The sequence below is a fragment of the Galeopterus variegatus genome, unplaced genomic scaffold (genome assembly GCF_000696425.1).
Source record: "Galeopterus variegatus unplaced genomic scaffold, G_variegatus-3.0.2 Scaffold2749, whole genome shotgun sequence".
In the NCBI taxonomy this organism is placed as follows: domain Eukaryota; kingdom Metazoa; phylum Chordata; class Mammalia; order Dermoptera; family Cynocephalidae; genus Galeopterus; species Galeopterus variegatus.
Genome location: NW_007728860.1, coordinates 45,603 through 69,794, shown reverse-complemented (window position 1 = coordinate 69,794; position 24,192 = coordinate 45,603). Strand labels below are relative to the sequence as shown.

General features: G+C 36.5%; 1 protein-coding gene across 1 annotated transcript in view; it reads left to right on the top strand.

The window, feature by feature from the left end:
- LOC103598824 (dual specificity mitogen-activated protein kinase kinase 5) overlaps positions 1-24,192 on the top strand; it is a 151,557-nt gene that overhangs the window by 104,516 nt on the left and 22,849 nt on the right. The window contains exons 12-13 of the mRNA XM_008582877.1: positions 6,710-6,771; positions 12,645-12,693. Coding sequence (XP_008581099.1) covers positions 6,710-6,771; positions 12,645-12,693 — 111 coding nt within the window. The remainder of the gene's footprint in view (positions 1-6,709; positions 6,772-12,644; positions 12,694-24,192) is intronic.

Genomic DNA, 24,192 nt, shown 5'->3' with positions numbered 1-24,192 from the left:
TGTTCTATAGGATCTAGAGCTTGAGAGTTATTATCCTTTGGTGGTGTACTTTCTTGATTTTTCGTATTTCTGGTATCTTTTCTTTGATGTTTATTCATTGTGGCAGGGGGTTTCACAGTCCACAGGTTTGACACTATTGACTGACTAAGATGTTGCCATGGTTGCCCATTTGGTATGGCTACCTCAGTGACTGCTCAGTTGGCCACTAGTGCCTTTCGTGTGTAGTTGCCTCGGGTCTTGGGCCTCTCCGGGGAGCCACCTCTCTGGTCAGCTTGGTCTCTGCCGGGCTTCCAGATCACGGGTCGGTACCGCAGGGTGTGTGATCTCTGCTGAGCTTCCACCTCCCATGCGGGACTTCTCACTGTTCTGTGTACTCTGGTCCGGGCTGCTGGGATGCGCTGAGGCACCGCAGAGCGTGTGGTCTCTGCAGAGCTTCCCCTTTCCCTGCAGGATGTCTCCCTGCTCTGTGCGTGCTAGGCAGGGCTTGGGATGGAGCCAGGTGGCGGCAGCAGAGCCTACCTGCTGCTGGATTGCGCGGCAGCGGCCTCCCCACAGGGTGTGTTGACTCTATGGAGCTTCTAACTCCCTTGCTGGACGTCTCTGTGCTGCGTATGCATTGGGCTGGGCTGCTGGATCGCATGGCAGCAGTGTGGTCCCCGTGGAGTTCCCGCCTCCCCTGCCGGAAGTCTTCCTTCTCCGAGCGCACTAGGCCTGGCTGGGAATGGATCCAGGTGCCTGCGGTGAAGCCTAGCTGCTGGATCACGCAGTGGCGGCCCCACAGGGTGTGTGGTTTGTGTGGAGCCTCCGCCTCCCTTGCCAGACGTCTCCCTACTCTGTGCGCACTGGGCTGGGCTGGGAATGGAGCTGGGTGGCGGCCATGAAGCCTATCTGCCAGATCGTGCGATGGCAGCCCCGCAGGGCATGTGGTCTCCACGGAGCTTCTGCCTCCCCCACAGGACATCTCCCCATTCCATATGCACTTGATGTTATGTTTTTATAGTTTAAATCGGTTGATTTGTGCGAGAGAGTGACGCTAGGGACCGTCTATTCCGCCATCCTGACTGGAAATCCATGAACCTCGAGGTTTTTTTAAAATCATGTGTTGTTTATGTTAGTGGAAAAAGTTTCAGAGGCTGGGAAGTCCAAGGTCCAGAGAATGTATCTGGTGAGGGTCTTCCTTGGTGGTAGCAGTAGGATAAGGGGTGGATTCTGGAGTCTAGAGTCAGGAAGCCTGTCCACTATGGTGATGAAAGGAAGGGCTTGGGGTTTTCTTTGTGGGTAGTTTTTTATTTTTTAAAAGTAGTCATGTAATACATGCAACAAAAAATGTACCATATTAACCATCTGTAAGTGTATAATTCAGCAACATTAACTCCCATTAACATTGTTGTGCAGCTATCACCACTGTTCATCTTCAGAACTCTTTTCATCTTGTAAAACTGAAACTCTGTACCTATTAAATAATAACTACTCATTTGTCCCCTCCTTCCAGCCCCTAACAACCACCATTCTACTTTCTGTCTCTGTGAATTTGAGTATTCTAGCTACTTCCTGGAATTGGAATCGTTCAGTATTTGTACTTTGGTGACTGGCTTATTTCATTTTGCATATTGTCCTCAAGGTTCATGTTGTAGCATGTGTCAGAATTTCCTTCCTTTTTAAGGCTAAATAATATTTGTGGTTAGACTTTGGATTACCAATTTAATCTCTTTACTCTTTTTTATTTTTTCTTGAGTTGGTTTTGATAGTTTGTGTCTTTGTAGTGTAGTAATTTGTCTATCTCATCTAGGTTATCTGATTTGTTGGTATACAGTTGTTCCTATTATTCCCTTATAATCTTTTTTATTTTTATGAAGTTGGTAGTAATGTTCCCTCCTTCATTTCCTATTTTAGTACCTTGAGTCTCTTATTTTCTAGGTTGCTATAGCTAAAGGTTTGTCAATTTCTTTGCTGTTTTTCAAAGAACCAACTTTCGCTTTTTAAATTTTCTCTATTGTTTTTCTACTTTTAATTTTATTTCTGCTCTAATGTTATGATTTACTTCCTTATTCTTGCTTTGGGTTTAGTTTACTGTTTTTTTTCTGTTCATTTAAGATAGAAAGTTAGCATATTGATTTGAGATCTCTTTTTCTTAATATAGCCATTTACAGATACAAATTTCCCTCTGAGTACTGCTTTAGCTACATTTTAGAATTTTTGGTATACCTTCATTTCTTCCTCTCTCCTTTGTGTGTTTTTATTTGTATTCATCTCAAAGTATTTTATAATTTCACATGAAGGAAATCTCTTGTGATTTGTTTTTGACTCATTTTTGTTTAGGGGTGTGTTGTTTAATTTAATTTACATATTTGTAAATTTTCCAAATTTCCTTCTGTTGTTAATTTCTAATGTTCCATTACATTCAGAGCACATACTTTGCATGACTTAAGTCCTTTAAAATTTATTGAGATTGTTTTGTGGCCTAACATATGGTCTGTCTTGGAAAATATTCCATGTGTACTTAAGAAGAATGTCTTCTGTTTTTGTTGGATAGAGTGTTTAGATATCTTTTAGGTCTGCTTGGTTTATAGTGCTGTTCAAGTATTTTATTTCTTCATTAATCTTCTGAGTAGTTGTTTATCCATTTTTGAAAGTGGGATATTGAAGTCTCCAATTAATATTTTTGAGTTGTCTATTTCTCTCTTCAATTCTGTCAGTATATGCTTCACATATTTTGGAACTCTGCTGTTAGGTGTGTATATGTTTATAATTGTTATATCTTCGTGGTGGATGGACCCTTTTATCATTAGAAAATGTCTTTTGGTCTCTAGTAACATATTTGTCTAAAAGTCTGTTTTGTCCAATATTGGTTTAGGCACTCCAGCCCACTGTGGACTACTGTTTGCATGGTATATCATTTTCCATCATTTACCTTCAACCTATTTGGGTCTTTGAATCTAAAGTGCTTCTCTTGTAGACACCATATAGTTGTATCATTTTCTTTTAATCCACTCTGTCAATTAAATTTAATTAGAGGACTGAATTCATTTACATTTAATGTACTTACTGACAAGGTAAAATTTATATTTGACATTTTACTATTCATTTTCTATTAGTCGCATGTCTTTATGTTCCCTCATTACTGCCTTCTTTTGTGTTAAATAGATATTTTCTAATGTGCCATTTAAATTCTCTGTGGTTTCTTTTACTGTATTTTTTTGAGTTACGTTTTTAGTGGTTGCCCTAGGGATGACAATTAACGTCTTAACTTATAACAATTTAGTTCAGATTAATATTAACTTTATTTCCATAGTATATATACAAAAACTTTGCTTCTACACAAGTCTGTTTCTTCCTCCCTTCTTTGTGCTATTATTGTCATATTAGTTATATTCTTACACATTGTCTGTTTGAAACAGATGTATAATAATTGCTTTATACAGTTGTCTTTTATATTGTCTTTATACTGTTGTCTCTACAGAAGTAGAGATACAAAAAATACATTTATCCTGTCTTTTATGTTTACCTATGGAATAAACTTTACAAGGGCTCTTTATTTCTTCATGTGTATTTGAGTTACTGACTTATAATTTCAAACTGAAGTTCCTTCAGTCTGAATGACTTCATTTTATTTCTTGTTGGCTAGTGATTCTTTTAGTATTCTGCGATAAATTTTCCAATTTATCTTGGAATGTTTTAGTTTCTCCTTCATTCTTGTAGGATATTTTGCTGGATATGGAATTTTTGGTTGACACTCTTTCTTTCAAATATGTCATTCTCACTGCCTCTAACCTTGATGAATAATCAGCTGTTGATCTTTTTGAGAATTTCTTTTTTTTTTTTTTTCCTTTTTGTCTTTTTTCGTGTCCGGCAACGGATCGCAACCCTCGGTGTCGCGCCTGTACCGGACCGGGACCAGCAACGGGATCGCAACCCTCGGTGTTGCACCCGCACCTCGCTCAGCCAGTGAGCGGGAACCGGTCTGTATGTGGGATCCGAACCCTTGGCGGGAGCACCGCCGTGCTCTCAAGTGGCGCACTGTAGCAGTGCACCACTGGGCTGGCCCGAGAATTTCTTTTAATTGATGAGTTGCTTCTCTTGATGTTCTCAAGATAATCTTTGTGTCTTTGGCTTATCATGTATTTGATAATGGTGTATCTAGTTTATTATCTTTGAGTTTATTGTACATGGGGTTTAGTGTGCTTCTTGGATATGTAGATTAATGTTTTTCATCAAACTTGGGAAGTTTTCAGCCATTGTTTCTTTAACCATTCTTTCTGTACCTTTCTTTTTCTCCTCTCTTTCAGGTCTCTCATTATGCATATGTTGGTATGTGTGATGGTGTCCACAGGTCTCCTGAGAATATATTCATTTTTCTTTATTCTTTTTTCCTTCTTTCCCTCAGACTGGATAATCTCAATTGACCTATCTTCCTGTCTCTTTATTATTTTTTCTGCCTTCTCAAATATGCTGTTGATCCTCTCTGATGGATTTTTTATTTTGGTTATTGTACTTTTCAACTCTAGAATTTCTATTTGGTTATATATGATTTCTGTCTTTTTATTGATACCTTCTATTTGGGGGGACATCATCTTCAACTTTCTTTAGTTCTTTACATAGTTTTCTTTAGTTATTTGAACATGATAGTTGGAGATGTAAAGTAGTTTTTTTGTTTGTATACAGCAAAACATACAAAAATATATGAACAAAAAACTGTATCACCCTTCAACTATCATTCCTTTTCTCTCCCTTTTGTTGTAATCAAACTCCTTAACAACATTCTTCCCAACTTACATACTATTCTTTAGTGTAGATTCTCATTATCTATTTTATTTTGATCTCATATTAATCATTTATTTCCAAATACTTATTGAGCACTTTCTTTCTTAGTGTTCTAAACCTGGGGACACAATAGTAAACAAGACTTAATCCCTGTCCTTGTGGGGCTTACATTCTAGAAGGGAAGAGAGACAAGAAACACAATACACTATCAGAGAGGGACTAGTCTAGTTAGAATATAAAGCAGAGTATATAATGACCAACAGAGTGGGTTCTGGATAAGGTGGTCAGGGATGACTTTTTGCAGAAGTGGCATTTTGTCAGAGGCCTTAATGTCTGTGTCTTTTTCATTATCTTCCCAGTAGATCTCAGAATCAAAGCGTCAGGTTTACTCAGACCATGGTTTCCCAGCTTCTTGTCTAAATCTGGAAACTACAAGCAAAAGTTACCTGAAAGAGTGATCATTTTCTTCTATCTGCTTTAAACAGGATATATACAAAGCTAGTAGCATTGTGTGTGTGTATGTGTGTATAAAACCACTATTTTTACAGGAAAAATAATTTTTTTCTCTGATGTTCAGCTTTAGGAAAACTTGTCATATAAAAATATGAACATTTAAAAAATAGACTTGACTGCCTTTCAAAAGAACGACATGCTTCATGTTAGTACCTTATGAGGCATACTTATAAATCATCCAGTAATAAAGTGGTAAAAATTAGTTTTTAGCCTCTGAAAGGAAAAAAATATTTCTAAAATATCCTGGATAATTTCCTTACAAAGAAACTGTACACCTCAATTTCACCCTTAAAGAAAGGTTATTACATATTGTTAAAATAGTTCTCATAGAATCAAGTCCTTAATGAGTGAAGTAGTGGTTCTTTGCATATATTCCTGAAATTATTACAGCACTCTTACATAGGATTAAAAATTTAATGAACACACCCAAGTTTATACTTCCAAATGAATATTGGTTCCTTCAATGTAGTCACCTAGGAAATTTCAGTTATTTCAGTGATTCTGTTGTCGCTACAAATGGTTTGTGGTCTCTTAGAACTGCTTCAGAGCAACTATACCTATCAGGTGAAAATCATGATAATTTGCACTCATTGATTTATTTATCTGACAGATATTTATTAAAATATCTATAATCTTCTAGTTGTGCTCATTTCTAGCTTGATCAAAATGAAAAACAAAAAACATGGCTTCTGCCTTCATTATGTTCACAATCGATGGTTTTGGTTTTTGGAAACTGCCAAAAATCATTTAAAGTTGAATTTGGTAGGTGAAGGATAATAGTGAATACCGTTTTAGTGAAAAATAAGGAATGATATACAGAAATTGGTTTTTCTTTTTTCCCCTCATAAAGTGGTTTTCAAAGTGGTGTCAAAGAAAATTTCCCCGCAAATTTTGAACTAAGATAGTATCTTTGGAATAGATCAATTGCTTGCTTTGGTATCCAATTTGAAAGAGTAGCAATCATTTATATAAATGTTAACATTATTATTTTTACTTTTATTAGCTTTTATGTGTACATATTTTGAAACTTATCCACCAGCTTTTGTTTGGTTAATGTGAAACTTCTGAGATAGGGCCCTGGTACACAAGGCAGACACCTAAATGTGATTGTCATATTGATCTTTATAGATTTTGTGTATGTATTTCAGTTTACATAAAGTGTAGATTCTAAGCATGCCCTTGACTAGTTCTCTTTAGTTTTTTTCATGTATGTGACTATACTCTTAGGAATAAACTAGAAGTATCTAGTTATACTTCATGTGGAAGTATGATTATGTCATAAATAAAAGTGGGCTAAAAACCAGTTTTACCCTACACATCCAGCTCATGCTGTAAGAGGAAAAACATATTCTTACAATCAATACAGAGAGCCAGGAGGCCAGTGCACTGTTCTAGTAGTTTCATTTGTAGTAATACACCGTGTTTGTCTCCACAGGGGGATCTTTGGATGTATATAGGAAAATTCCAGAACATGTCCTTGGAAGGATTGCAGTAGCAGTAAGTATGGTTTCAGTGTTAGGAAACTTGGGTGGTGCCTTCTAGTGATGCCTATTCTCCTTATCCTCAGGGTGTTTGGGGGGGTTTTTTGTTTTGTTTTTTTCAATCCCATTTGGCTGCCAGGGCCTTCTTAACTTTCTTCTGCTTTTGTCACTTTGTCCATTCTTCTTTTCATAGACCAACCTACTGTAACAATATAGTCACATGACATCCTTCAGCCTCCGACCTGTTCTAGTTTTGTATATTTGTAGGGACCTTAGTACTCTATTGACTAGCAAAATTTCCAAGTTCTTCAAAAAGAAACTGTTTTTTGGACATTTTGTAGTTATAGACATGATTAGAAAATACTTGAAAAAGTCTTATTATTAAAACAGTCTATGAGGAAAATACTATTTTGTAATTAAAGATTTTTGCAGTCTTTTTATGTTCTTGGTTTTTACTTTAACAACTACATCTACACAATTATTCCATTTATGATAAAAAGCAGTTTTCCTATTTTCTATATTCACTAATAAACTGATAAAATGTAAACTAACATTACTATATAAATTCCAGACTTCAAATTTAGAACAGTGTTTGCTAAACAGTGTCTAAGAGAAGTCACGGGGTGGTGTAACAGTAAACAATTGCTAAACTAAAGGCACTCTGATAACTTAAGTGGTTTAATGCAGAACAAAATGATTATACCATGTGCCATTTAATTAAATGGCTGCTTTTCACATTCATTATACATCAAACTGACAACTCAAATCCTTTAATCCAACATGGACACTTGTTTAGTCTTAGTTCATTGTGATTCACAGCTTTCCTTTTTTCTTTCTAATTATTAGTGTGAACTGCCCAGGGTGATGAGAACTTTCTTTTCTGATGCTGTTGCTGCTAAGCAGCTTCTAATTTATATGTGTGGTGGATTAGTTTAGTATGAAGTTTGAGTACTTAAATCACTATTTTAGATGAAAATAAAAATGTTTCATTTCCTCTTCTAATCTCAGAGGGGAATGACTGCTTTGTGGCTTTTGGCAGTTCTTATCTCTAAAGTTTAATAACATGTATAATAACGGGTGAAAAAAGGCAAGGATACCAACTGAAAAAGAAAAAAGTATACAAGCTCTATATACTCAATTGTGTATTGAGCTTGGCAAAAATAGAAGTCTGCATTCTTCAGTAGGGAAGTGTGTTTTTCCCGGACTTCATAAATCTTACCTCCCTCTTGTGTAGGGCATCCACACAAGGCCGCTGGTCTTTTTAATTCTACTGGAGTGGGAAAACTGTGAAGTGAATGGAGTCAGCAGAAAAAATAATTCAGCTTCAAATATAGGGCCTGCCTACTGAATAATAGAAAATTGGACACAAATTATTTTAGTGAAAGGCATTAATATAAATACTAGTTCAAAGCATTATTTACATTTGCCTTTATATTTTTTAACACTCGGGTGGCTTTTTTTTTTCTTCCTAAAATGTGTCTAAGTTCTCCGGCTTTTATGGCTCATAGTAATGAAAACTGCTTGTGACCAGAGTAGAAGAAATACTTTTTTTTTTTTGGTCCTTTTTGAGACCGGCCGCACCGCGCTCAGCCAGTGAACGCTGTGAGTGCACCGGTCATCCCTATATAGGATCCGAACCCGCGGCGGGAGCGCTGCTGCGCTCCCAGCGCCGCACTCTCCCGAGTGCGCCACGGGGTCGGCCCAAGAAATAACTTTTGATAATTTTGTTCTTCATCTGCCACTTTTTATAAACTCTTCTGGGGCCTAAGCTTGCATAATACCTCCAAAGTATGTTTTTTTGTGTGTAGAGTAGGCTACAAACTTGGATAATCCTTTGTTGCAGTTGACAAACACCAGATTGACACACAGCTAGTTCCTGACACTTAGAAGATTGTACCAGTCAAAATAAGACCAGCAAATTGATGGGTTGTAGGGCATGGTTTGTAAAGTAAATGTTCTCACAGCCTGATTAGGTTCCCAGTATCTTGATTATCTTCCTTATAGTGTTTTAAAGATGGCATCAGTATCTTTCCCTTGAGTTCCCCTAGTGAGGCCAGGAAAGCACATGGGTGCTATTGCCAAGTCAAAAGCAACAAAATCAGAAGGAGAGAGAAGGGAAATAGGTGTATGTTGAGTACTTCCTGTGCCACTCACTGTCACATGCTTTGTGTACTAATATTGTTTCATTTAGTCTTTATAGCAACCCTGTATAGTGTGGATTACTGAACATATTTTATACATATACAGGATGAGGTTTAGAAAAATTAAATATCTTGTCCAGAGTTGTCATCTAATTAGTCAGTACTAATTTGAACACAAGGCTGTCTGACTCCAGATCCCTTGCTCTTTCCCTCTACTTTCCAAAGAGAATGAGAAAAAAGTAGAGGGAGGAGTGAAAAGGAGAAATAGGTTAAAAAGGAAAAACAAGAAATATGAATAAGAGAATAATGAAACAATATCTACATTTATTTTTCATATTCTTTCCATGTCTTAGAACCACATGTAGGCATTTCTTTCTCTCCAAATTAACTTTATTTCCTAGGTTCTAATAATCTGGCATGTAAGCTGCTCTGTAGACCCAAAGTTCATTGCAGGATGGACCCCTGTCATGCTCTATGATATGTGGTTCACATTTTCTCTTGTAGGATGTATAGCAGGAAAGTATTTTTCCACAGAGAAATCCATATAAGCTATCTGATTTCAGTCATCCAATTTGCTCAATGATTTTTATCCACTATCCATTTGAATCTGGTCTCTTATAAAGAGGAATGCCTTTCTGCCTTTTCCTGCCACATAAAACATTTTATTTTTCCTCTCATTTCTGAAGCAGTGACACTGTGTACTGTATTTTGAGTGCTAATGTTGATTGAAGTTGTCCCTGAAAGAATGTGCACTTGACATGTCAAGGAGTGAGTGATTGACAGCAGATATAAGTACTTTTAGTGTCAAGGCTTTGTCAAGTCGTTGTTGTGAAACCTAGCCTACTGAATACCCTCTAGATTTTCAGTGGACAGATTCTAGCTCCCTTTTACGCTGATATTTATATGCTTCTAAAGGAAAATGAAATCTAGTTTGACAAAGTTGGAAGAATAATATTTTCTGTTTGAATCTTTAGCAAAATTTATGATTTTAGCAGATATCATAAAAATCAGTATTTGTTTTACTTTTATTCTACCTGACTATCTGAATATGTTGAATTGCCTTCCCTTTGTGTGCTTTCTGATTATTCACTTTCTGTGGCTCCAGTTTTCAGTGGTGAGCTGTTTTTAATGGGTAGGTTTTATAATATGCAACTAAGCTTCTAAATTGAGAAGTTTAACCCTAATTCCTCAGAACTCAGAAGATTATTACTTCCATGCTAAATAAAGTGACTTCTTCCTACTACTTACAGAGAAAATTGTTTTTGTTATTGACATTATTTCCATAAGCATTTAAAGAAATGTTTTTGTCCTGTTTCCTTCTTAATAAAATTATTGTTATTAATATTTCGATTTTTAAAAAAATGTCTTACTGTCCAAGAAACATGTTTTATTGCGATGCCAGTTATTGCAAACTCTAGAAGAAATCATTCACTATAAAAATTTATTCCATTCTCTTAGAATAGACAAACTTATAGTGGAATTGATCATACTATGTTAGCAGATCTTTCAGGAGAGCATTCCACTCTATGACAACAATGAAAATATGGTAACCTCTGCTCAGCATTAATTGATATAGATTTTGTCTTCTAAGCTCTTAGTCTTTCTTGATCAGCTAAAATCCTTGCATATTTAGCCCCCAACCTTGTGGATTTTCATGTTCTTATAGTCCTGACTCACCAAACATTTTCTTTTTTTTTTTTTTTTCTTTTCCCTTTTTGTCTTTTTTACTGACCGGTAATGGGATCGCAACCCTCGGTGTCGCGCCTGTACCGGGGACCAGCAACGGGATCGCAACCCTCGGTGTTGCGCCCGCACCGCGCTCATCCAGTGAGCGGGAACCGGTCTCCACATGGGATCCGAACCCTCGGCGGGAGCTCCGCTGCGCTCCCAAGCGGTGCACTCTCCAGTGCGCCACCGGGCCGGCCCTCACCAAACATTTTCTATAATGATGGGTACTTTTAAATTCTTGTAGTTAATTTTGGGTAATAGTGGATCATTCATTTTATCTGGTATCTATCTAATTACAAATAGTTATTCTTGAAATTGGTAGGTTCACGCTCAGGTGCATACAGGGTCAGTGGTTGTGAATAAAACATGTACTTGCTTTCTACAACAATTTCTGTGTGAAGATTTTGAAAGTTTTTAATGGCAAGCACTGATTCAATTTTCCACATAGAAGCTACTACTTGTAACACATGTACCTAGAGGCTTGCCAACATCTTTTTTCAGTGTCTCATTTGACTAATTATTCTTAACTCAGGCTATTAAAGTGAAAAATCCAAATCTAGTTCAGATGTTCCTAATTTTTCATTTTTTTCCTTGACCTGCCCTTTTAATATTGCTTATTATGACTTCTCCATCTGTATGCTTTGCACCAGCCAGACTGGTTTGAGAGAATCATCTTGATCTACTTTCCTACCCCAATACATTAAAAAACATTTTTTGGAAACTTTTTATTTTGAAATTATTTTGGTAAACTTACAGAAAAGTTGTGAGAATAATACTAAGAATTCCCACAGATGCCTCCCTAATTAACAGTTTAACACATGTACTTAAAAATCTATATACATATTTTTTCCTGCAACATTTGAGAGTAAGTTACAGAAATCATGGGGGGTTTTTTTGGGGTTTTTTTGTCTTTTTCCGTGTCCGGCAATGGATCGCAACCCTCAGTGTTGCCCCCGTACCGGACCGGGACCGGCAACGGGATCGCAACCCTCGGCGTCGCTCCCGCACCTCGCTCAGCCAGTGAGCGGGAACCGGTCTGTATGTGGGATCTGAACCCTCGGGCGGGAGCGCCGCCGCGCTTCCCAAGTGGCGCACTATCCAGTGCGCCACCGGGCCAGCCCAGAAATCATGGTTTTTACCCCTAAATACTGTAGGGGTATATTTCCTAAGAACAAGGACATTCTCTTACATATCACTGTGTAGTGATTAAAATTAGTAGATCAGTACTGATAATAATGCTATTATCTATTCCACAGTCCTTATTCAAATATTTCCAGTCCAATAATGCCCTTTATAGACCAAAGAAAAAAAAATTTCTGGTCTAGCATCCAGTCTAGGATTATACATTGCATTTGATTGTTATGTCTCTCTAGTCCCTCTTAATCTAGAAAAGTAACTTAGTGTTTCTTTGTCTTTCATGACCTTGATATTTTTGAACAGTACACTGCCTCAACACTTTGATTATATATTTTTACCTTGGCCTAAATGCTTTCTTTCTTTTCTTCACATCAGTTGAATCCATTACTCAAGGCCCAACACCTTGGTAAGGCCTTCCTGACTACTGGCAAAAAAGTGGTTCCTATTCTACCACTGGCCTATTTCCTTAGTTAACTTTGTAAAAGTGTCTATCATTGGTCATAAACGTCATGACTTCAAAAAAAAGTTTTACACGTGGAAGTATAGAAAATAGAAAAAGTTTTTGTCCCTTTTTCCTGTCCCTCTCCTCATCTGCACATAGCACTATAAAGCATAATTACTTCCAGATCACTTTATATACACATACACTCATTTCTTTCATTTGGCCCACCTTATCTTCAGAATATTTTATAAGCTCATTAAAGGAAGGAACCTGTAGCTTTTACATTTGGTGTCCCCATAGAGCCTGGCAAAGGAATGGGAGATGTTCAATAAATGCTTATTGACTGACAGAGTCTTAAAGGAAGAATTGATTGATATGTTTAAATGTGAAGGGTTTCCTATAAAAAACGTAACAATAATGTTTTCTCTTTCCTGAATTTAGGTTGTTAAAGGCCTTACCTATTTGTGGAGTTTAAAGATTTTACACAGAGGTATGTGCTGGGCTTTCAAGCTCTGACAATTTGGGGTGGGAGTGGGGCTATCCAGATACCTTGATTTTTTTTTTTTTTGTCCTTTTTGAGACTGGCCGCACCGTGCTCAGCCATGAGCGCTGTGATCGCACCGGTCATCCCTATATAGGATCCGAACCCGCGGCGGGAGCGCTGCTGCGTTCCCAGCGCTGCACTCTCCCGAGTGCACCACGGGCTCGGCCCAGATACCTTGATTTTTAAAGTGAATAAATTATCTGACATTTAAGCCAGCCGATATATAAAAAAATGGCAGCTTTATAAATGTTATTTTTTAAATTTTCTCCTTCAACTGCTCTCATTTAGATTATAAACTTGGTATTATATTTTTGTGAATCATGTTTACCAAACTTGTAAAAAGTTATTTCATACTATTTGAAAATGACAGGATCTCAGTTGTCTTACTTAACACTCATTAATGCAAAACCTTCACTTTCTGTACAATCACATCCTTCCTTTTATGAACACTTAAGATATCATATACTATTCTTTAACAGATTGCTTCACATACCTGGAGAGTGAAACTTTAAATAAGGAATTGGTGAAAGCATCAGAAATAGTCCCCTGGGCTAGTAACATAACACATGAGAGAACATCAGAAAACTGTTGAATGTTACAGAAAAAACTGCCTTTTGTTTTTTTTAATGTTCCCCAAATATCTGAATTCATTTGGAGCAAATTATTAAGTGACAAAGACTATAACAAGGCAACTTCAAGGGCTAATGTTACTAACAGTACTGTTTAATTTTACACATCTCACATCTGCTCATCCTACGTTTATGTAAATTTGGGAAATGCAACAAGATACACAATAGATGTGATTAAAGGAAAGTTTTTTTTTAAAAAAAGGTATAAACTATGAGAGGGAGGAAACAACTGTTGTCTTCAACTGTAATATCACATCTGTCACTAAGGGTTGTTTTCTTTTGTGGTGGTTTTAATATCCTAGTGATTTCCAAATTTCTTAAATCCTCTTTCCTCTTTTAAAGAGGGTATCTAGTTTTTGACAAGTAAAATGTTAATTTGGTTCTTGAAGGTATTTATGCTGATTAAATGGAATCATAAAGCAAGTTTTTCTTTAAAACCAGTCTGCTCTATTTCTAAGAGTGTAGTATAATGTAGATGTAGAGAGAGTGAGCTGAGTTGTGTTAGTATTACTTTCCATGGATATAAAGTATGTAAACACATCTGGTGGATGAAAGAAAAATGGAACACTTTTCACTACCAAGATTAAGAGAGAATGGTGTTTAACATGATATGACTTATCTTGCTTCTGTTCCTTGTACTTCCACCTCCTTACACCCACCAACCCATAAAGTGGTTATAGCCATCTTAATAGGAATTAACCTAGTGGTTAATTCTCATCACTTTATTGATTTTTATGAGCATCTGCTATCCATTAAACAAAGGAACTAAAGGAAGGCACCAATTCTCAATAGCAAAGCCTTCATTAAAAGGACCATGCCGTGGAAATACAGGTGTTAATATGAAAGTGAACCCTAGGATCATCCTATACTCTAGGTTTACAGGATAATTCTGGTTTATAATGAATTCTCTTTAGCCATACCTTTCTATGAGGAATCTTAGTAGCACTAAGAACTATAGTGGATAGTGAAATACATTTTAATTATTCTGCAGTCATCTTTATTTTTCCTCTTTAAAATTAGAAATCATGCTTATCAGCTAATATACCTCTAATATCCCTATACCTAAATTATTTGGTTTTAGTTTTACTCTGTTTGAGAGAAATAGCTGAATTTTTTATATGAAATGCAGTCTTGATAGACCTCTTTCAAATGGATTTGTCTGGATCTAAAAGGCGAGTGAGATGCCCAGTACAACCACACTGTGATCACTGTGGGCATGTGTGTTTGACCAGAACCTCTCAGAGGCCAATAGGTCATTCTTCCTAGCTCTGGATGCAACTTGGGCTAAGAAAAGCTCTTTGATCAGTGACGTACAAGTGATGTATGAGGGCTGTACTGGTTTAACTGATTGAGGGGATGGAGGTTTCAAAAGGGAATCCTGAGCTCCTACTTCAGTTTTTGGTCTGTGCTGGCCAGTCTGATTCCCACAGAGAGTAACCTCCTATAAAATACCACTAGTTGTATTTGTCTGTGAGAGGCTGAGTTGGGGCAATGGTAGTGGGCCAACAAACCCTCTCAAAGGATTTCAGTTTTAAGTAAATACCAGTGCGTGAATGTGCGTCTACATCTGTCTAAATGGAAAGACTAAAGAATTACAGTGCAAATGAACAATTATTTGCCAGTAGTTATGGATACTTAACTATAGAAATAAATATGCTGTGGTAATACACCTCATTAAATGTATTTATATGTTTAGCTTTGAGTTTCATAGCTTTTCCTAGCTTTACCTTCTGGATTTTAAAGCATATGTTTTTATTGAAAAGTGGAAGAAGCCAGGTGTCCCTGAGAGACTTTTGTAAAGAATTGTAATGAGAAATTTACCCTAGACTGAGTAGTTGTTAAGTTAATATTTTACAGGTTTTGTCCATATTTAATAACTTGGAATCCATAAAAATAAGATTAAAGATGCCTTTTTATTTACCAAAAAGCTATTTAATTTTCTCCTTGATTAAAAAAATTGTAGCTTTTTAGATCAGTTCAATCAGGCAATTAAAGATCAGAGCTTTTAAGTTCAGCTAAGGCAATTAAATAGGTAATGTACTTGTTTATACACTTTTGCTGTATAAGCTTATTGCTGTACTTTCTTAAAAGAACATACACTCATTTTTGCTTTCTCTAAATGAATGATGATGGGAATTCTAGCTGAATATGTGTCACATTGTCAAATCAAAGACAGGGGTCCTTCTGTGGGGGTTGGGGGCGCCTGTTATGGGAGCTGTGAGAAGACAGGCAGTGAAAAGAATATAGTGAAAGAGAAATACTGATGCGTGATCTAAATCTCTTCCTCCTTTGTCTTGGTCTAAGTACCTGTGTTCTCCTCTGATCATCATTTCTAATGCTGCCCCTAAAAACCAGTGTAAAAAAAAAGAGCGAAATTGCTTTGTACTTATGAGCAGAAAGTTCAAAAGATTAAGAACTGACGATGTGTTCAGTTACCTTCTCTAGTGAGAAAAGAGAACAAACTTTCTCATATTTAAATAGCTTCCTTGGAATTCAGTGGTCCTGGATTTTTAGCTATAGAAAATGTATATATCAGTAGTATATATTGTAGAATTTATAAAACACAGTTAATGTCTTCCAGACAAACTGTTGAGAATGTAGAGTCTTTCCTATTATTCATATCCAGTGAGGACTGTAGAGCAGAATGAAATCTGAACAAAAGCAGTGACGAACTACCTGGTCTGAGGTTTGTTAGTCTGATCGAAATTCATTTATTTGCTAGTATATTATGTCAACTGGAAATTGGAGTAGAAGTATTGCTATTCATAATGGATCATCAAGTATTATATTCAGTCAGGTGTTACTATTGTTTATTTTGCTCTTTTAAAGATTTGGTTGAGATTATACATGAGAATACTTTATAAACTATTGAATGCCAATAATGCAGGTATGTTTTTATTATCGCTATGAATTAATCACTTTATCAAGTTGATATACCCCACTCCCAAATTAAGCCAAGGAGAGAGTTTATTATACTTTATATTACTGGGTTAAAAATTATGAAAATCTTTTCTCTAAGATAAAGCAAATATGATGATATCACATGAGGACGTAATTATTAAAAATGTTTGAAACTCCCACCAAGATTAGCTACTGTGGAAAAATTGTCTTTATTAAAAGGCGTATGTGAGAGTCCTATAAGCATAGCATGTGTTGACTGTGGGTAAAAACAAAGAAAATGAACAGTGAGAAAGTCTGTTAGGCCAGATCTGACGTTACAGCAAACCTTGCAGCTTAACTTCAAAACATACATCGCCACTAATGAGGTGAGAGCCCTGCATATTAATAAACCTACAGCTCTAGTCATCGCCATCATTACCCACATCAAACATAAATACAAGATTAACACCTATGCCATTTCTTTGGAAAATGTGAAAATGCCCTGGCAGTAACTGCTTTCTCTTTTCCTGAGGATAAAAAATAGAAATGGAAGGATAATGAGAATAGAGCTTAGATTAAGAAAATAAAATTGACAATCAGTCTGGGGCAAACTTACATAGATGCAGAAGTTTATAGAAAGAAAAAAAAGACCTAGAAAGTTGGTGTCCCAGGACGTTTTTGTATATACGAACCTGGCTAGTTTCATTTACTTTCTCCAATAGGAGTGCTTTTTAAAATATATATTTTTGCAGAAATGTTGGATACAAATTCTATCCAAATAGATTTGTGTTTAGAAAAGTTAAGTCTTGTAGTTTCAGCATACGTGTTATAGATTTTACTTTCTACTCCTGGCTTTACTCTTTTTTAAATCTGGCCTCAATAGGAAATACATTGTGATGCTGAATATACTAATTAGTCTGATCTGATCATCACGCATTGTGTATATGTATTGAAATATAACTCTGTATCCCCAAATATGTATAATCAACACATCTCAATAAAAAAATAAGAAAAAAAAATCTGGCCTCACACAGATGTTCCAATTGGTGCTACCTTAGACGCCAGAGTCAGTGTTGTTAGTTTGTTCATTCAGCAACTGTTTACTTTATACCTGCTGTGTTCCAGGAACCATTCTAGGTACTTGGAATACATCAGTATGTACAACAAAAGATTTCTACACTCATTGAACTTATATTCTGGCAGGTGTCAGGTGGGTTGGGAAATGATCCATAAATAATAAACATAATAAATAAGTAAATACAGAGTGTTTTAGAGAGTGGTTAGTAATATACAGAAAAGAAAAAGTCGATCAAGCTTAGGGGAGGCAAAGGGCAAGTCGCAGTATTAATCAAACAGCCTTCATGGAGAAGGTGAGTTTGGAGTGAAGGCCTGATGGAGGAGAGTGACCAGGTAAGCAGGTACATGGGGGAACAGGTAGAGCAGTGGCTACTAGGTGGGGCTGTACCTGAAAGGTTCATGGGCCAGTAGTGAGGCCAGTGTGTCTGCAGCTGAGTGCAGGGGGACAAGGGTAGAAACAGCTATTAAGACAAAGTGTTGGTAATCCAGGTGAGTTACAGAGGCTCAGATCAGAGAGATAATTATGAGGATAAGGAGAGGTGGTCAAATTCTGGATATATTTAAAATATAGAGTCAATAGAATTTCCTGATGGATTGCTTGTGGGTTTTAAGGGAAAGAGAGGAGTCAAGGTTGCTTAAATTGCCGATAGTTCAGTATGCTAAAAATGTTTCCTGCCACTTTTTTTGTGTTAAAAGAGAGATCTATACTAAAACTAAGGGGAAAAAGAAAAAACTAATAATATCAAGTACTGCCAAGAATACAGAGCAACTGGAACTCTCATACATTGCTAGTGGGAATAGAAAATGGTACAGTGCTTTGAAAAATAGTTTGACAGCTTCCTGTAACATGATCTAGCAATCCCACTCCTAGATACTTGCCCAAGAGAAATGAAAACATATGTTCACACAAAAACCTGTAGACAACTGTTTATAGTGGCTTTATTCATAATAGCCCCAAACTGGAAACAACCCAGATGTCTTACAGCGTTTGAATGGATAAAGAAAATGTAATACATCCATACAATAGAATACTACTCAGCAATAAAAAGGAACAAACTACTGATACATGCAACATGGATGAATATCAAATACTTCGTGCTAAGTGAAAGCATCCAGACTCAAAGGGCTACCTACTGTGTGATTCCACTTATATGACATTTTAGAAAAGACAAAATTATAAGGATGAGAAAATACATCAGTGGATGACGAGGTTGGAGGTAGGGTTGGCTGTAAAGGTATGAGGGAACTTTTTGGGGATTTGGAAATGTTTCGTATATTTATTTTGGTGTGGGTTAAATGACTGTACATGTTCTTTAGAATGCAAAGGCCAGTACATCTTAAAAGGGTGAATTTTAGTGCATATAAATTATGCCTCAATAAGCCAGACTTAGAGAGAGAGAGGCCTTTTCTTATATCTTAGCAGTGTGGTAGATGCTGTACTCTAGACAAAAGTTTCCCCTGCCAAAAAGACAAACCATTTTTTCAAAGGGTCTTGTTGATTTGGCTATTATGTCTGTATTTCCATGGCTTCTGACAAATCCTACCTAGGTTTGGTCTAGTGGCTCAGTAGCTTAAAAATAAACAACCCCCCCCCAAAAAAAAAAAAAAAAACCTCTCATGATTAATAGGACATCTGCAGTGCCAGAAAGAAGCAGGTAAATATTACATGTTTGCTATTACCTTTTAAATGAAATCAGCGTAATTTTAAGATTTAAAAAATGTTAGCATATTTGTATTGTATTCCAAAATTATTTTATTATATTTATTAAATGAGATAAGAGAAATGAGATAGAAATAAAACCTTTGCATTTCTTAGAAATTAAATTTTTACGTCAAGGTGATAGTGTTAAAAGAATATCTTAGTGTCTGTAACAGTTAGGATTTCTGGCAAAAATAAATTAGGGAACGATCATTTGCTGGATAATCATTTGCTGTATAAAATCATTCTTAAATGATAAGTTTGTTGAAAAGTACTGCTATCAGTAGAATACTAACCCGATTAACTTTAAATAATTTATGGAAATGTAACTTGCACAAAACTTTCAGAATGTCTTTCACAGAAATCTACATAGTTTGTGTTTAAACATAGGTTATAGTGAGTTTTGAAATAATCTAAGCCATATTGTTGCTTTTTGGAGGATCAGACCTTTTTTTTTTTATAAGAACTGGTTAATATTTGAGCGATCCAGCTCAACTTAAAGGGAGTTTATCTTTAGTTAGTTTTATATTGCAACTTGTAATGATGAGAAAGCTGGGGAGTAGGAACTTCCTTTCTTGAGCTCTGGGGCTGCTTAGTTAGATGAGTCTGGAAGGGGGCATTAATGTTATGCAAGTGCTTGTGGTGAGAGCACAATTATACCTTGGCTCCTATTTGAAAATTCTTTAAACATTGTCCTTTAAATGTAAATATTAACCACATTCTAGTGCTGTTGTAGATCATAACGCATGAACATTTGTGGTTTTGAAAAAAAAAAAAAAAAAAGACTTAGCCCATTAACTGAGGTAAACAAACTAGTTTAATGACCCTGGGTTGTTGGTTTTTCTCCAGCTTTAACTATCCACACAAATGAACATATCTAGAAATTAAGCCTCCTTCCCACATTGGTCATTCATTCTCTTTGCCTCGGGTAATCACTGGGGATTTATGTATTTGTGGTAATGATTTTCAAAAGACAAGAAACCGTATATGTCATTACTTAAAAGTATTAAGCCTCCTTCCCACATTGGTCATTCATTCTCTTTGCCTCGGGTAATCACTGGGGATTTCTGTATTTGTGGTAATGATTTTCAAAAGACAAGAAACCGTATATGTCATTACTTAAAAGAGTTCTTTTAAAAGATTGTGTGCCTAGAATATATAAATAATTCTCAAAACTCAACAGTAAAAAACAAACAATCCAATTAGAACATGGCAAAAGATATGAAGAGATGTGCCACTGAAGAGGCTGTACAGATGGCAAATAAGCACATGAAAAAGATGTTCAACATCATTAGCCTTTAGGGAAATGCAAATTAAAACCACCATGAGATATCACTACATACCTATCAGAATGGCTAAAATAAAAAATAGTGACGACAACAAATGCTGGCGAAGATGCAGAGAAATTAGATCACTAATGCATTGCTGTTAGGAATGTGAAATGATACAATCCCCCTACTGCCATTTCTTAAAAAACTAAATATGCAACTACCATACAACCCAGCAATTGCACTCCTGAGCATTTATCCCAGAGTAATGAAGACTTGTATTTCCATAAAAACCTGTACACAAATGTTTATAGCAGCTTGATTCATAATAGCCCAAAACTGAAAGCAACCCAAATGTCCTTCAAAAGGTGAATGCTTAGAAAAGCTGTAGTGCATTCATTTTGTGGAATACTGTTCAGTAGTAGAGATTGATACACAACCTGAATGAATCTCTAGAGGATTATGCTGACTGAAAAAAAGCCAATTATAAAAGTTACATACTGTATGATTTTATTTATATAACATTCTTTAGATGACAAAATTATAGAAATGGAGAGCAGATTGGTGGTTGCTGGGGGCAAATGAGAGCTTGGAGGACAGAAGGGAAATGGGTGTGGCTATAAAGGGGCAAGATGAGGGATCCTCATGATATTGGAAATGTTCTCTATCTTGACTATTAGTGTCAATACCTTGGTTGTGATATTGTCTTATAGTTTTACAAGATGTTATCATTAGAGGAAACTGGGTAGAGGGTACATAAGATGTCACTTTTATTTCTTACAGCTGCATGTGAATCTATAGTTATCTAAAAATAAAAAGCTTAATGCATATATTTTTTAAAAAAGAATATGTGATTTTTTTCTATAGTTGCCTGCATTTGAGTGGTCTACTACATCAGAGAGGGTTGTCCTGAACTTAGTTTTTCTGTTTCCCACAGTCCGTGATAGGATTTGATCATAGGCAGAGTCATTCCTTTTAGGACATCTCTAAGTGGGTGAGAAACCTAGGGAAATTACCATGCTGGCTACCTCCCTCTCCCGTTCTGAAAATGAGCATTCAGTGAAAGCCTTAGAGGAGAGAGAGAAGAAAAGAGGTCATGTTCGATCTTCCAAATAGAGAAGAAATGTAAATAGGAGAGGGTAGTTAGTCCCCCAATCCCCTCCACTAAAATCCTTCTGCCTTGCTGGAGATAGGGATTTAAAGTAGATTGCGATCATTGTGTGTTTTGACTCATTGGTCTTTATGGTATTCACTATGGTGAGCCCCTGTTCAACCACCCAGCACGATGTACTCTGTGTGTGTATGAATGTCTGATTCACTAAGCCCCACCAATAGCTCTGATCATGGCTTTATCTCTTAGGTAAACCTGAATTTTAGCAACTCATCAAAGAGAGAGGGAGAACACCTGTATGATGGATGGTAGGGTCATTTCTGTTGGTAGAGGATGGAGCCCACAGTTCATTTATGGCACTAATTGTATGCCAATGCATATTTGTTGGATAAATAAATTGAACTATAATTTTCTGGGGATAATATTTTTCTCCTGGAACTTTTTATAATGCAGCTTAATTGGAAGTCATCCTTTGTTACCCTTTCTAGTATTAAAGTTAGAAATTTATCCTCAGGTAGGACATTCTGCCAAGCATAATGGACAGACAGCTTTAAACATTAGATGACCTCTACATCTGTCCCTTTCTCCAAAGGCATGGTTGAAGGTGATGGAAATCCCATCTAGTCTTGCTGTTGGAGGATTAAGTTCCTTCTGCATTGGGTGCAGTCATGATCATTATAATATTAATATGTTATGTTATTAATATTATTGTTATTAATATTATCATTTGTTGAGTACCTTCTATGTGATTGTATTAGGTCTTTTGTGTTTATAATTTTATTTAATCTTCATGGTAACCTTGTGAGGAAGGTATCATTGTATCCCAATTTTTAGATGAGGAAATTGAGGCTCAAAGAGGTTAAGTAACTTGCTCAGTAACAGGAAGGGCAAGAAGAGGCTGGTGGCCTAATGGAAGACCTCTAGTTTTAGGGTCAGACCCAGGTTTAAGTTCTGGTTCTGCCTCTTAATTCATCTCAACTACATGACTTTGGGTTAGTCTCTTAACTTCTTTGAGGTCGGTAGTACTCTGTCTGGCACATAACAGCTATTATTATAGTTCAAACAGTTGCTTCTAAGAAAAGAATCAAGAGGTTAAGTGAGAAGGAATAGTTAGAACTTTCCCCAAACTTCCTTCTTATGTCTTCTTCTTATAGAGAAAACTATCATGTGAGAAGTGGAAAGAACCTAAAATAAAACATGTAGATGAGTTTCTTTGTAAATTTCCCAAGATCACCCAACTATTCAGTGCCAAAGCTGGGATGGTAATCCAACCCATTAGTTCAGATGACATTCATTCTCATATATATAATGCAGTATTTTAAGGCTCAAAAGGTACAGTCAGACCCTCTGGTTGTGTGGTTCTGAGCAAGTAATTTCATTAATTTGAGCCTCAATTTTTCTCATCTGTGAAGTGGGGTTAATACAAGTACTTATCTCAAGGGTTACAATGAGAATTGCATGAGATAATAATGCATACAATAATGATGCATTTAGCCCAGTTTGTGGCATACAGCAAGGGCCAAATAAGAGTTATCTACCATGATATTTATTTCTTTAAAACAATTTACCAGAATTGGTCTTTTGGACATGCTGTTCCAAGTCAAATCTACAATCTTACTACAGACATTAAATGCATAAATAAATTGTATTCGTTTTCTTTCCTTTTTCACTGAAAAGCTTTTATAGTCTGCAGGAGTCTTACAGTCAGCAGTGTCTCAGACTTGGGGAAGTAGGTTGTTCCAGAGTTAAAGCAGAGTATAGGTCCCTTCTGACTCCCAGCGACTTATTCCTCCACACCTGGTGTTTCCCATACAATGACCAGAGTATGTACACGTAGCAGGTAGCAATCTAAGATTCACCACTTTAGAAGGAAATCTCTTTTACTTACTATGAAGAGACTAAGGCAAGGGAGAAATGAGAAGCCCATGCTTTTTTGCCCTTAGTCTTAGCCTTGTAAATGCCCCATGTCTCCTGCCTTTAACATATGTGAAGAAGGAAAGCCATGTTTGTTGCCTCCATTCTGAACTGAATCATGAGACTCTAGACAATAACTACCATGGAGGATGGCTAATTATGCTGCTTAATTTTATTTAAGGCTTTTGCAAGAATATTTAGATGACCTTCCCTTTATTAAGTGATGCAGTGATTAGAATAACTTTTATATTGCATTGTGGTTTTCTCTTAAATGTGTTCCTGTTGTGCGTAGATGAATTTGTAATGTGCAATGTCAGCATAGTCTATATTTAATTGTACCTGCTGTTCTCATTCATTAGAATGCAGCCCCCAAGAAATAACTAGATAGATATATTGGTTCTTGTCTTTTCATAAGACAATTAAACATAATGAAAGCGTTGCTGAAGCACCCTGCACAGTGCTAGGAGAGTGGAAACCTGGCTCCTGGTAAACTGAGTGAGAGTGGCTTCCTGGCAGTCAAGCAAACAGTGTAATTGCTTTATGGAGGGAAAAAGTTGAAGACAAGTTTATTTCTGTTTCCATTATCCCACAACAGCCATGTGTCACATTTTAAAAGTGAACTCATGTTTCACTTTTAAAACTGTACCATGCCTATTTCTAAGAGCATTCAGCAAGGCTCCCAAGTCAAACCACAGAGCAAATTAAGTATTTTAAGTATAAAACCAGCGACCAAAAGGGAACAGAAGTAAGAGATATCACCAGCACCTGATGTGAATAGATCACAGTAAAAAGGGAATCCTCAATTTGTATGGTTTTCCTTTTCCGACAAGAGAAAGCATACAGCATGTATGAAGTCTCCATTTTCTT